The sequence below is a fragment of the Saimiri boliviensis genome, chromosome 2, assembly GCF_048565385.1.
Source record: "Saimiri boliviensis isolate mSaiBol1 chromosome 2, mSaiBol1.pri, whole genome shotgun sequence".
Taxonomy (NCBI): domain Eukaryota; kingdom Metazoa; phylum Chordata; class Mammalia; order Primates; family Cebidae; genus Saimiri; species Saimiri boliviensis.
This window is the reverse complement of record NC_133450.1, coordinates 86,281,096-86,296,451: the sequence shown is the minus strand read 5'-3', so window position 1 is coordinate 86,296,451 and position 15,356 is coordinate 86,281,096. Positions and strand designations below refer to the sequence as shown.

Below are 15,356 nucleotides of genomic sequence, written 5' to 3'. Positions count from 1 at the left end.
ATGAGGTACCAGAAAACAAATTCAAGCTTTAAGAAGTTGGGAGAAGATTTACAAGGATTTGCTTCAGACATGTGACAGAGAGGAAAGAGGACATTTTCTGGACTGGAGATTCAAGAGTGTCTAATTCAGGCTGCGTGCTTTTGCAAAGGCTAAGGCCTTAGTCTGTGACACAAATTTGTAAAGAGCTCGGAAAAGTACATCTCGGACTTGGTGTCTTTTCTTCCCGCCCCTTGATGGTCTGCATTTATGTTCCGATCACAGGGGCTGTGGCTGCTATAATTACGGCTCGTTGGGACTTTGCTTTTGTTTACTTCGTAGCTTGTTGCACCAGGAGAGGCAGAAAAAGAAGAAACAGAACCTCTGTTACTTCTGACATTAAGAAGTGGAAAGCAGCCCCGCTTACATCTTTCACGGTCCATTTTAGCCCCAGGGACGGTCCTCAGCTGCTGTAACACGTAGCGGAGCACTACCGCCGCGTAGGAGCGCTCCCGCCCCGGGGCGGAACCAGGACAAACCCCGCCTCCCAAGCCCAATCCCAGCTCTCCGCCGGCGGACAGGAAGCGGCGGCAGGCCTAGCAGCACGGGAACCGGCCCCTGCGCGCATGCGCGCGCCCCTGAAGCGCCCAGGGGACGGATATGGGCGGGAGGAAGGGGCGCGGCTCCGCGTGCCTGTTGGGTGTCCGCGCGTCACGTGATGAGGAAGGAGGCGGAGGTCCGAGTTTCGAGGGAGGGGGGTGAGAAGAGGGAACGAGCGAGGGAAGGAAAGCGGGGAAGGGAGGAAGGAAACGAACGAGGGGGAGGGAGGTCCCTGTTTTGGCGGAGCTAGGAGCGTTGCCGGCCCCTGAAGTGGAGCGAGAGGGAGGTGCTTCGCCGTTTCTCCTGCCAGGGGAGGTCCCGGCTTCCCCTGGAGGCTCCGGACCAAGCCCCTTCAGCTTCTCCCTCCGGATCGATGTGCTGCTGTTAACCCGTGAGGAGGCGGCGGCAGCGGAAGATGGTGTTGCTGAGAGTGTTAATTCTGCTCCTCTCCTGGGCGGCGGGGATGGGAGGTGAGGCACGACTGCGCGCGCCAGGGGCGCCGCGACCACGGCGGAGCAGCGGCCGGGCCGAGCCGATCCCAGTCGCGCCTCGCGGCGGGCGCGTCAGTCAGCCCAGCCGGCCAGCGGCGCCACTCTGGCGGGCCGCGCTCCCCGCTCCCTATTGTCCCCCGCGCCCCGACCGCGTTCCCTTCGGTGGCGTGCCGAGGAAGCTCCCGAGCCTCCGGCGAGGCCTTCCCCACCCCCCACCGCCCTGGCGGCCCGGGAGGCGGGGGTCGCCTCCCAGAGAAGCGAAGTCGGGGCATCCAGGTCGCCTGGCGAGAGCGGTAGAACCCAGGCCGGTGGCTGCATCCCTCCGGTCTGCTGGGCGGGCGCCGGTGCAGGCAGCCGCAGCGGGGCTGGCGGTCTCGCCGTCCTCGTTCAGCGCTCAGCCGGCTCGCCGTTCTTCCCCCAGCCCCTGCCCCGTGGCGGATTCCGAAGTCCTCTCCGCCGCCGAGACCCGCCGCGCAGACTCGTGGGAAGTTGTGGTGTTTGCGGCTGGGCTCGTGTATTGTTCTTTACCGGGCGCGTCGATCCTGACCGACCCCATTCTGCAGAGGGGCCGCCCGTGGAGTGGCAGCAGTCATCACCCCCTTGTCTGAGACGCGTGGCCTCGGTTCTCCCTGTGTCCTGTGTTTGGAGAGAGATCACAGGAGGGTGTGTTGGTATTCAGTGAAAACGTTCTGTACCCCAGGGGAAAGGGTTTGGTCGGGAGAAGGGGAAACCGTTTGGGGATGTTGTTTGATTTGTAGACTGGATTTAACCTCCTAGAGTAGAAGTTCGGTACCTGGGTGACCCAACTTGAAGAGTTTACTTAAACTCTCAGGTGGAGTAGACGTGCAGTGTAGTTAGTGGATTGTCAAAACAGTGCCCCCTCCACCCTCCAAGTGAAAGTTAAATTTGCTGAAAGCATGTAATTTATTGATTCTGGATTTGAAGGCAACGATTTTTATTTCCAGTGTATCCTAGGACCAGCTGCTTCGTTTTCTTTTTGTGGAAAGGGCTTTATTTTAGGTAAGCTTTTTGACTTGCCCCAAAGTAAACTTAAAAACCTCAAAGTGTGTCTAAAAGCAGCGAATTGAAAAATTTTGAGAAATGCTTTGGATGAGTGTCTCTAGACTTTTTTAATTAAGAAAATATCTGACTTTCATGAAATGGATTGTTTCTGTTTTTTTCTTTGTCAGTTTGACTTAAGACTGCAGGGCCAAGTGTAATTCGGAACTGTATTCTACCGAGTCTGAGGGTGGTACTGCGTAGGCAGACTTCTGTTACAGTTTGTAGTGTTCATTTTTTTGATATGCATTTTATTTTTTCAATCCAAGTCATCAGGTAAACAAATTTTACATTAAGAGCTGATAATAGATGTTTACCTTTAAAAAGGATTCTGTGCCGGAGACCCTCTGTTAGAGCCTTTCCATCTGACATTTGTTATTTCTGTTCTAAACCTGGCTTCCAACAAGTCATTATCCTGTCTATTTTCACTTTTTGTGAATAAATTCAGAAGTTAAGACATTGTTATCGGTAAGGTAATAAAGAGTAAGACAAACATATGAGGCATTTCACTGAGTAGTAGTATACTAAATATTATTTTAAAAATAATGAAAGCAAAGAAAAGTGATGTAGTCTGATGTTTGAAGAAAAAACAATCGAATAACATAATGTTTGTGAATTAAAGCCCTTATACAAAAATTTTCTTAACTCAGATTTCCGGAGTCCTTTATTGCATTCAGTGTTGATTAAAAAGCTACTTTTTGGTGTTTCTGTTAAGCAGAACTTTTTCAAAAAATGTAGGAAAAAAATATTTTAAGATTAGTATCAAGATTCTAGCTTTTGGGTACTTAGAGATCTTTGTAATTTTATTATAATTATGGGGCATTTTTCGTCTACTAATCTGAGCTATTTTTGGTCATTTGTAGGATCTTTGTATGATGATTTGTAGACATCAGCACATTCAAATTGAATATATATTTGCTTTTGCTTATGAGAGAGTGAAGAAATTTGTGTAGATTAGAAGTTGTAGTGGAAATTTAAAGAATAAATTGTTTTCAGAGAGTTAATAAACCCTTTTTGTTGCTTCCACTTCTCCAATTTGTCAATCATGTTGTGTTTGAAATTTTTCTTTACATATTTCTAGGAAGCAGCTGGAAGGAAGAATTAAAGTGTTTAGAATCATAAAACATAAACTTTCCTAATGGTGTCCCATTTCTAGCACAGTCCCATCCTGTGTTGTAGTTGTAGGCGGATACCATATTTTTTTATTTTTATTTTTTAATTGGTGTGTTTGAGAGGACAAAAGGATTTCAGCTGTAGCAGTAAATTAATCTCATAGTGTTTTGGTTTGATGGAATCCTATACGAAATGAACTTTGGAGTATGATACATCTTTTATATTTAAAAATCTGTTGTAAGTGCTTACCTTTGTACCATACACTCAATATAAATAAGTTTTCTGGAAACTTGACCAGAAGCCTTAGAAGTAGTAGAGCTTACACAGTGCAACTATTTCTCTGACTCTGACTCTGACTCTGAATCTGCCAGCAAATAAGAGTCTATGAAATTAATGAGAGACAGACTAATTTTGTCTTTATTCTTAAGGATCTCTGACTCTTCACCTTTTTTTTTTTTTTTTAACATGACTTTGAATCCAGTTAACTCCATCATCTTCTTTTTTTAAAATTAATTTTATTTATTGTAAAACATAGAGAAGAGGTCTCACTATGTTGCCCAGGCTGGTCTCAAACTCCTGGGCTCTAGGGATCCACCTACCTTGGCCTCCCAAAGTGCTGGGATTACAGGCATGAACCACCCCAACTGGCCAATTCCTTGTATTGTTAAGAATTTTTTCGGCTGGGCGCGGTGGCTCAAGCCTGTAATCCCAGCACTTTGGGAGGCTGAGGCGGGTGGATCACCAGGTCAAGAGATCAAGACCGTCCTGGTCAATATGGTGAAACCCCATCTCTACTAAAAATACAAAAAAAAGTAGCTGGGCATGGTGGCACATGCCTGTAATCCGAACTACTCAGGAGGCTGAGGCAGGAGAATTGCCTGAACCCAGGAGGCGGAGGTTGCGGTGAGCCGAGATCGCGCCATTGCACTCCAGCCTGGGTAACAAGAGCGAAACTCCGTCTCAAAAAAAAAAAAAAAAAAAAAAAGAATTTTTTCTTACTTTACATATTACCTAGGATGGGAAGCTGGAAGGACTAATTAAAGCGTTGAGAATCATGAAACATAAACTTTCCTAAAGGTGTCCATTTCCATCACAGTCCCATCCCGTGTTGTAGTTGTAGGAGTATATTGTTGCCTCAGTATTTTCTGTGTACGTGTATACAGCCTCTCCCAGCAGGGGTTATGGGGAATGGACATGGCAGGCACTTCTCTGATGTACTTTTAGTAAGTTTTTTAAGACCTTCAAGGATGTGTATTAGCTGATCTCTTTAAAATTTTTTAAGGGTTGTGGGAGGTGGGGCAAATGGGACATTTCTGTGCTATCTGCTACTGCTGGAGTTTCACTTTTCAATAGTTAATTCGAGAGGGGTGATAGGCAGTTGAAAAAACAGACTTGAAAAGATAATTTTTCTAGCATCATTCACAACTTAGTGGTGAAGTAGACATTCAAACTTAAGCTGGTTTGACCTTAAATCATATTAAGCTTTTTGTCTATTGCCCTCTCATACCTTTTTGAAAGCAGCTATTAGCTCAAAGGTGGCATCTGGACTAAACTACCTTAGAGATATGTTTTATTTGCAGTGTCTTTAAGTTTCAGCTGATTAACTTTGAAAAATTGACATACTTGCCAATGAAATTCATGGATTTCTGGTTTTTAGGGGAAGACTTGGAAATCCAGCTACTAGTGGGTTGTCTTACTATTGTTCAGAGCTGAGAGCTGAGCTATTGCTTAGGGCAGTAGCTGCCCTTTTTTTTTTTTTTTTTTTTTTAAACAAATAGATGTGCAGCCTGTTTATTTTTGTTTGTTTCGTTTGTTTGTTTGTTTTGAATTTTTAAAAATATGTATTTTGGAAAGCTTTACTTGTCACTACATACAGATCTGTATAATTTTTTTTAAATTGGATTTTAGGTTTTGGGGTACATGTGAAGAACATGCAAGATTGTTGCATAGGTACACACATGGCAGTGTGATGTGCTGCCTTCCTCCCCATCACCTATATCTGGCATTTCTCCCCATGCTCTTTCTCCCCAACTCTTCACCCCCCGCTGTCCCTCCCCTATTTCCCCCCGACAGACCCCAGTGTGTGATGCTCCCCTCCCCGTGTCCATGTGTTCTCATTGTTCAACACCCACTTATGAGTGAGAACATTCAGTGTTTGATTTTCTGTTGTGTCAGTTTGCTGAGAATGATAGTTTCCAGGTTCATCCATGTCCCTACAAAGAACATGAACTCATCATTTTTTATGGCTGCATAGTATTCTGTGGTGTATATGTGCCACATTTTCCCTGTCCGGTCTATCATTGATGGGCATTTGAGTTGGTTCCAGGTCTTTGCTATTGTGAACAGTGCTGCAGTGAACATTCGTGTGCATATGTAGAACGATTTATAATCTTTTGGATATATACACAGTAATGGGATTGCTGGGTCAAGTGGAATTTCTATTTCTAGGTCCTTGAGGAATTGCCACACCGTCTTCCACAACGGTTGAACTAATTTGCACTCCCGCCAACAGTGTAAAAGTGTTCCTATTTCTCCACATCCTCTCTGGCATCTGTTGTCTCTAGATTTTTTTAATGATTGCCATTCTAGCTGGTATGAGATGGTATCTCAATGTAGTTTTGATTTGCATTTCTCTACTGACCATTGATGATGAGCATTTTTTCATGTGTTTTTTGGCCTCATGTGTGTCTTCTTTTGTCAAGTGTCTGTTCATATCCTTCACCCACTTATGAATGGGCTTGTTTTTTTCCTGTAAATCTGTTTTGGTTCTTTGTAGATTCTGGATATCAGCCCTTTGTCAGATGGGTAGATATGCAAAAATTTTTCCCCATTCTGTTGGTTGCCGATTCACTCTAATGACTGTTTTGCTGTGCAGAAGCTGTGGAGTTTGATTAGGTCCCATTTGTCTATTTTGGCTTTTGTTGCCAATGCTTTTGGTGTTTTGGTCATGAAGTCCTTGCCTATGCCAATGTCCTGAATGGTTTGGCCTAGATTTTCTTCTAGGGTTTTTTTTGGTGTTGGGTCTCTTTAATCCATCTGGAGTTAATTTTAGTGTAAGGTGTCAGGGAGGGGTCCAGTTTCTGCTTTTGGCACATGGCTAGCCAGTTTTCCCAACACCATTTATTAAGCAGGGAATCCTTTCCCCATTGCTTGTTTTTGTCAGGTTTGTCAAAGATCAGATGACCGTAGATATGTGGTGTTGCCTCCAAGGCCTCTGTTCTGTTCATTGGTCTATACGGTAGCTGCCCTTTTTGAACTGGCCATGTGCTTATCAGTTACTGCAGTTGTCATTATTCCTGATGGTAATACACCTGGCCTGTTTTACTCGTTTTTGTTATCTGCCTGGGTACTGTGGGCTTGTTGTTCACTTCTTTGCCTCAGCTTTATCTTGTATAGATGACTCCAACTTTTATTTTTTATTTTTTTATTTTTTATTTTTTTTTGAGACGGAGTTCTGCTCTTGTTACCCAGGCTGGAGTGCAATGGCGCGATCTCGGCTCACCACAACCTCCGCCTCCTGGGTTCAGGCAATTCTCCTGCCTCAGCCTCCTGAGTAGCTGGGATTACAGGCACGTGCCACCATGCCCAGCTAATTTTTTGTATTTTTTAGTAGAGACGGGGTTTCACCATGTTGCTCAGGATGGTCTCGATCTCTTGACCTCATGATCCACCCGCCTCGGCCTCCCAAAGTGCTGGGATTACAGGCTTGAGCCACCACGCCCGGCTGACTCCAACTTTTAAAACAATATTTGAATATGACCTCTTATCCAACTTCTAATATTTTTTTGCAGTGTTTTTTTCTATAGTCTTAAAAATATATATTAAAAAAACATGGCATACACAGTACTTTTTATTCAGCATTAGGTTATTAGATGTGTGTGTGTGTGTTTTTTAAATCTCTGTTTTTATTAGTAGTAACAGTTTGAATGTCCTTAAGGTAGAATGATTGTTATAGTCTCTCTAAATGTCTTTATCTACATGAGTAAATAAGAAACTTTTTTTTCTACCACAATGAGAACCACAGAAAAAATTAGTGTAGGGTCATATTAATAAAAACCAATTTAAGAATGGCATACAAAGATAAACTCTGCTTTTGAAATTAAGACGTGAAATGGAACAGTAGCTTTAGCAATAAGCTACATTTTCCTAACGTTGGAAGATCACTGGTTCAGATATGAGACGATGTCTGTATAACAAACTCTGGGAATACACTTTTAAATTTTTCTTTTTTAAATTTTTTTTCCTGGTCTTGATTAAAGATGAAGTCTGACTAGTTTACCTAAGATGGTGTTGAACTCTTGCCTTTAAGCAATTCTCCAACCCTGGCCTCCGTAAATACTGAGATTATAGGTGTAAGCCATCGCGCCTGGCCAATTTTGGATGTTTTTGATGGAAGTTTTTCTAAAATGTAGAAAATTTGCTGTAGACACCTTTACTATCTCCTTAAAACAGACTGAATTTAATCCTAAATGATTGAAGAACAGCTTTAATATGGAGAACAGTTGTTATTCTGGGTTCTATTGTAGTTTTTGTTTTTAATTTTTTCAGAAATGATTGAAGTGGCTTGGTAGCTTATTATTTTTCTAAATTTATTCTAGATGATGGTGCATTTTATTCTTGGATCTAGTTGTAGCAGTATTTCCAACTTTTTGTTTGGTTTCTTTGCTTTCTTGTAAACCTTGACGGTGTCACCTTCTGATTAGTTGTTTCTAGTATGTTTTGTGTAGGAAAACTAAGTAATTATTATTAACAATCACATTTGCATGTGAAGTGAAATAAATAAGTTCTAAATCTTCTATGGAATAAAGTACATGAACTTTGAGTAGTTTTTCTTTCTCCCTGCCCCCCAACCCTACTCCTCATCTTTCAGTATGTGTAGTTTGGCTTTGTGGAGTTTAGCACTGAGGTTGCTGGGCTCTCAACTTTATAAACAGCTGGAGTGATGTGATACTAATGTGTTTTGCTAGTTACAGTTAGGCAGGGAAGAATGGAGAGAAGAAACTGGTAAATAACCAGGAACGTACAGCAAATAAAATGTATACTCATTTGGTTGCAGATAGATCATGTTATAGAGCTAAATCCTGAGTACTCTGGTTTCATACAGATAAACTAGATTATTGGTATTAAACATACTCTAAAATGTCCAACTGTCATATTCTCTACAGGAATGGAAATTGTTAATTAAAAAGTATTTTATTTAAAGGAAAGTCAGTGAAAGGTAGATGATAGAGGCTCATGATACTGTGCTTGTTTGTAGTAACCACCTGTGTTACATTAACTGCGTTACCAGTTTGGTGGTTTTTACATTTATATGAAGTTACATTTCTTGTCTGCCTTTAATTGTATTACATTATAATGGTTAGAAAAAAATTGCCAAAATTGGGGCATAGTCTTGGAAGGGTCTAGCTTAAAATATGGTCTGTGTGTTGCCGGGTGCGGTGGCTCAAGCCTGTAATCCCAGCACTTTGGGAGGCCGAGGCGGGTGGATCACGAGGTCGAGAGATCGAGACCATCCTGGTCAACATGGTGAAACCCCATCTCTACTAAAAATACAAAAAATTAGCTGGGCATGGTGGCGTGTGCCTGTAATCCCAGCTACTCAGGAGGCAGAGGCAGGAGAATTGCCTGAACCCAGGAGGCGGAGGTTGCGGTGAGCCGGGATCGCGCCATTGCACTCCAGCCTGGGTAACAAGAGCGAAACTCCATCTCAAAAAAAAAAAAATATGGTCTGTGTGGAGTACCAAAAATAATGTAGTCTGTGTGGAGAAGGTTGAGGGCAAGGGCAGTCATTGGCCACTGCTGCCAGTTTCAGTGGGAGGCCTGTGTGAGATAAATTGTGGATAGGAAAGGGAGTGGACAGAAAACCACATAATGATTTCAAATCCAAGCCCCCAAGCCCAGAATCACAGGGGCGGGCATTCCAAATTATAGGAATATTTTGCATTTGGTTTGATTTTTACATGGGCAACTCTGTGTGACACAATGGGGTAAAGATCTTCAGGTTTTTGTTTTTGTTTTGTTTGTTTGTTTTTGAGACAGGGTCTCATTCTGTTGCCTAGGCTGGAGTGCAGTGGTGTGACCTCAGCTCACTGCAGCCTTGACCTCTCTAGCTCAAGCGATTCTCCCACTTCAGCCTTTCCATAGTTGGGACTATAGGCACGCGCCACTGTGCCTGGTTAATTTTTTGATTTTTTTGTAGAGATGAGGTCTCACTATGTTGCCCAGGCTGTGTTGTTCTTTTTTAAAGGAGTAATTGATTTAATTAATGGTCATTAATGATCTTCCAAGCAACTCAAAAAGGTCTGCTTCTTCTGAGCAAAAATCTAGCAGTGGTAATTTTAACTAGTCTAGCTGTTGATTTTTATGTTAGGAAGAAGGAAGCAATGTTAAGGATAAGTGAAAAAACTATAAAACCCTACCACTTGGATTCCTATAAGGGCAGTAACGTTGCTGTATAGCAATGTGAAGATTTTGCCTTAGTGTTAGTGAGGATAGTCTGACCTGGCTGGGTTGCAGGAAATAGCAGTGCTAATAATATTTCTTAGGGAATGTAGTCTCCCTTTGATGTTGAGTGAATTCATTTTGAAGCTACTACAGATGCTCCTTGACTCATCGTAAGTTCAAAATCCCGTAAGTCGAAAATGTATTCATTGTTGGCAAGAGAGATGATGGTTCTTCGTATAATTTTTCGACTTGATGATGGTGAGAAAGTGATACACATTTATTTGGTAGAAAGCTGTACCATTGAAAGTTGGAAGGTGCACTCCTCCACTTAATGATGGGGTTATGTCACAATAAATCCGTTATAAGGTTGAAAAATCTGAATCATAGTAAGTTGGTTACTATACATACAGTCCACCTGTACTACTCCAAGTAAACAATGTGAGATGTGTACAGTGAGAACATTGTTGTTTAGTCACCAAGATTTATTATGTGTCTATGACTTCCACGAGTCATGAAGTGACAGTATTGAGTGAGAAGAAAAGTAAAAATACTGAGTTTGTTGGAGTAGATGAAATGTCAAAATATAAAAATAGACTTTCAATTATGTATTGTACTTGCACTTGAGGATTTGTTAAGCTTGAGGGATATCAGCAATTGGGGAAGGCTTTTTGAGGTAGAATAGAATGGCATATAAGATGCTTGTAGGTTTACTTGCCTGGTGTTGATAGTCTGTGTCAGGAATAAGGAGAATTGCTAACTGGGCCGTGATAACCAGGACTTTGATTATTCTAGGCCACGATAACTAGGAGATAAAATATTACGGAATGTTGGTTGGAGTTTACGTTGAAGAGTTAGGTTATGGTTGACAGATTAGGTGATGGAGTCTTGGATTAGAATGCTTGTAGAAATAAATAAGAATAAAACAAGAAATGACATGGAAGAAAAGCTGATAAAACTCGGCAAATATTTAATGTGAAAGTAACAAAACTTAGGGTTCACTCTGTTGAATTTAAATCTTAGGCTGTTTTATTAGAGGGAGCATGGTCTTATAAAACGAAGACCTCAGTCTTTGAAGTTAAAAATGTCTTAGGATTTTGAGTCTAGATAGAAGCTTATAGGTTGAGGTGGGTGTCAGTGTCTGGGATTTTATCTTATTTGCATGCCAATACTTTGGAACTGGATAAAACTTTGCACAGATCTTTAATCTCTGCCTAGTTATTTGGGAAGCAGTGCTCTAGGTAGTTGGGTTGTGGAAGTTTAGTGAATCTGGAGTAGAGATAGAGATTAGGTTTAAAGATACACTAGCACATCTTTTCTTTCTGTAGTTGGAATTAGGCTATTCAGTTCAAAAATATGACATGCAAACTTGATTTCATGTGAACTGTGAACTTCTGTTTCAGAGATAAATGGAGAATAATGGAATCTTTCATTTTAGGCAGATGTACATATATGATTTTTGGAGCGGAATTTGCTTTCCATCTGTTTTTGCTTGTATTCATGATGGCAGGACACATATATACATACATTTGAACTTTGAATTTAGCTTTCCAGTAATTTTTGCATTTTGCGCAAATGTGCATATATGATTTGTGGAGCAGAATTTGCTTTCCATCTGTTTTTGCTTGTATTGATGATGGCAGGACACATGTATATATACATTTGAACTTTGAATTTAGCTTTCAAAAGAACACAGATAGAATCCTATACTTATGAATTGATAGGGTATTACTTTACTACCCCTTTTCCTTGGAATTAAGTGGGATAATTCGTAAAAGTACCAAAGACTTTAAAGTATTATACAAATATTATTAAAATTATGTTGTTTCCAGACCTACTTTATTTGGAATCTATTAGTTACAAAGTACAGATGGATAAAATCTATTTTTATTAGTTAGAATATCATTACCAAACATTAGAAAATAGAATTGAAGAAAATTCATAATCCTCCAGCACAATTTTATCACTTTTTAATATTAATCATTTAGTCTTTTAAAATGCCTATTATGAATTTACATTATAGTATTTGTATAGTTCTGTATGTCTTTAAAAAAGCTAATGTATAGTTAATGGCTGGGTGTGGTGACTCCTGTCTGTGATCCTAGCACTTTGGGAGGCCCAGCTGGGAGGATCACTTGAGGCCAGGAGTCTGAGACCAGCCTGGTCAACATAGCGAGACCCTATCTCTATGTTTAAAAAAAATATATATATATATATATGTGTGTGTGTGTGTGTGTGTGTGTGTAGATATATATATATATATATATATATATATAATGTATATATATTTAGATTAATATATATTTATAAATATAAATAATTCTATATTTATATATAATATATATAATAAACAGAAGAAAAACAGTGTATAGTTAAAATGCATATACAAAGCAGACACTGAGATATTTATGAGTAGTAAAAAATGAAATCATGTCATTCCTGTTTATACCATATATTTTCTATTTTATAGATATTGCTGTTCTATTTTGTTTTCTCCTAGAGACAGATTCTCACTCTGACACCCAGGCTGAAATGTAGTGGTGTGATCCTGGCTCACTGCAGCCTCTGCCTCCTGGGTTCAAGCATTTTTGTGCCTCAGCCTCCAAGTAGCTGGGACTACAGGTGTGTGCCACCATGACCTTCTAATTTTTGTATTTTTAGTAGAGGCGGGTTTCACCATGTTCGTCAAGCTGGCCTCAAACTCTAGACCTCAAGTGATCCTCCTACCTCAGCCTCCCAAAGTGTTGGGATTACAGGTGTGAGCCACCGTGCTGAGACTCAATATTGCTCTTCTTTATTTCAAGCTTTGTAGTTATGTTACTCATCTGTATCTTTACTAGAATAGGAATGTTAAGGGAGAAGTAACTTTATTCTTAGTCTTTGTGTTTTAGGATCTAGCACAGTGTTTCACATTAGGATTTGGTAATAAGTATTATTAAGACCACAGAATTGATGGCTGGGCGCAGTGGCTCACGCCTGTAATCCTAGCACTTTGGGAGGCCGAGGTGGGTGGATCACCTGAGGTCAGGAGTTCAAGACCAGCCTGGCCATCATGGTGAAACCCCATCTTAAAAAACAAAAACAAAACAAAACAAAACACCACAGAATTGTTAAATACATTGCTTGGTAAGTGGACTGGACTTCTGAATACATCTTATATACCCATTTTCATTCAGTAGATGTTGGCATTAGTGAAGCAGCCTTCATAGTACTGGCTGTCAGCTATATTATGGAAATAGTATACATGTAACTGAATGTCATAATGATTTCTGTTAAAATTGGAATATTGGTGTAGTAAAATTAGAAAGTGATCTCCTCCAATTAGTACAGTATATTATAAGAACCTTCAAATGTATATTATAAAAGTTAGGTATTCTAATCTAGCATAACGGAGAGGACAGTTTTGTTGACAGCTTTGGAGATGGATTGGCCCTGATACTTATAAATTGGTTCAGAAATCAGAATTTAATTTTGGCAAAAATTTACAAAATAATTTTCCTGGTAGCCCATAAAATTCACTTGTACCCATACAGTAGCAGAAGTCTCTTAGTAACTCTGTTATCCCTAGGAACAGTAAGCCATTTAGTAGGGAGGAGTCCTTTTTCTTTGGTGTAGAGCAAGCTCTCGCACAGTGGTTCCCAACTAGGAGGCAGAGGCAGATGTTTTGGGATATCTTATGGGGAAGGATGAGTTAATGACAGTGGATTTAAGATGAGGTGCGGGGTGTGAGAAAGATGTATATCAAAAGTGGGTGGTTGTGTGAGTGTGAAAGTGATGTAGGTAGGTTGAAAGTCATTCTCTTACTCTCTGTACTTGTGTCTTATTAGAAATTTTATAAAAGATTCAGTATAACTCATAGGTTCAGAAAAAGATAAAAAAGAAATTGTATAAAAGAGTTTCACATCGGCGTAGAAATCTTTCTTTCTTTCTTTCTTTTTTTTTGAGACAGAGTTTCGCTCTTGTTACCCAGGCTGGAGTGCAATGGCTTGATCTCAGCTCACCGCAACCTCCGTCTCCTGGGTTCAAGCAATTCTCCTGCCTCAGCCTCCCGAGTAGCTGGGACTACAGGCGTGCGCCACCATGCCCAGCTAATTTTTGTATTTTTAGTAGAGACGGGGTTTCACCATGTTGACCAGAATGGTCTTGATCTCTTGACCTTGTGATCCACCCGTCTTGGCCTCCCAAAGTGCTGGGATTATAGGTGTGAACCACCGCGCCTGGCCTTAGAAGTCTTTCTTATGTACACATTTCAATTTTTTGATTTTTAAATTGTATTTTGTAAGTTAGTGGTAGAAATTTAATACATTCAATAGATTTTAATCATTCATGCTTAATTTAGAAAACTTATAAATTTGTTTTGTATAATTTAAAAAATTATACAATTTAAACTCTAAGTTTGTGTATAATTTATAAAAGAGCTGCTTTGACTTCTGAGCCAGCTTGCGTTATTATGTTTACTTTAGAGACTAGCTAATTTCAAAATTGGGTGTGTCGAAATACGATTTTAATTGTAGACACACCCTCCTATCTTGAACTTTCACCCGTAACTGTTAGGTGTCGACGTTTGCTTCTAGAAGATGATTTGACTTGTTTCTAGTGAAGAGCTGGATACTGGCTTAAGTTTGAAGTCACATTGTAGAAGAAGCTTTCCAGAGAGTGTGTTAATAGCCCTTAAATATATTGCTGAAATATAGGGCATGATAGTTCCTGGAAGCCTACCCTTGGCATTTAGTGCCTCAAGATTTGAGCAAATATGTATATTAAATAAAGGAAGCATTGGTCAACACAGTACGATGCCTATGATGTAGATGATGAGTCAGTAGGAAGGAAATATACTTTCATGTTGGGCAAAAATGCTCTTGGTACCTAATTTTGAAATTATACAAATGAAAAGTCTGTTGAAACAAGTTGATTACAAGTAATTTTTTTTGAGGAATGCAAATATGCCAGGCGTAGTTTACTCTTACATCCTTTCATTTATTGTAATTGAGTTTTTCTGTAAATAGGAAGATCTGTAATACCAAACATCATTGTAGATTTTCCTCTCCCATTCTTAAGATTATACAATCAACTTTTTGAATACATATAGGAAAAAACTTGCTTATTTGTTATATGATGTTTCTGTCTCACACCAAGGTGATGATGTTGACCCACAATCAGTAAGATATTTTTGTTTTTTTCTCCAGATGTTAATGAAATTTTCATTCTGTACTTTTTGTAATCCATTTCTTTAATTTAGATTGGAATATATGATTATAAGTTTTGCGTTCAGGGATTGGGAAGGAAGCTTATGCTTAGAAGAGTACTTGCAAAGTGAGATGCTTCCTACCCATGGAATATGGAAAAAAATCATAATGGCTGGCCTTTGTTGGGATACTTAATGCCAGACATTGTTGTTAGGTTGTTTTGTTTATCATGTATTAACTCAGTCTTCACATCATCTCTATGATATAGGTGTTTATATTCTCATTTTACAAATGAGAGGAGAATCAGGGAGGCTTCCTTATCCAGAGTCAGGAAAGTCAAATAGATATCAAGGGAAGCCAGTATTTGAATATGGTCAGTCTGGCTCCAGAATCCCTCCTTTCATACACTATACTGTCTCTAAGAAACATACGTCATGCTTTAAAAAGTTTAGTTTGGTGGGATGATTTATCATCTTAGATCTTGGCTTTA

The 15,356-nt window shown here is 40.1% G+C and overlaps 1 protein-coding gene across 1 annotated transcript in view; it reads left to right on the top strand.

The window, feature by feature from the left end:
* The first annotated feature begins 744 nt into the window (after positions 1-744).
* The window catches only part of ADAM10 (ADAM metallopeptidase domain 10), a 157,530-nt gene continuing 142,918 nt past the window's right edge, over positions 745-15,356 (top strand). Inside the window, exon 1 of the mRNA XM_003928979.3 lies at positions 745-1,046. Within this exon, the coding sequence (XP_003929028.1) occupies positions 992-1,046 (55 nt within the window). The 5' untranslated portion in view covers positions 745-991. The remainder of the gene's footprint in view (positions 1,047-15,356) is intronic.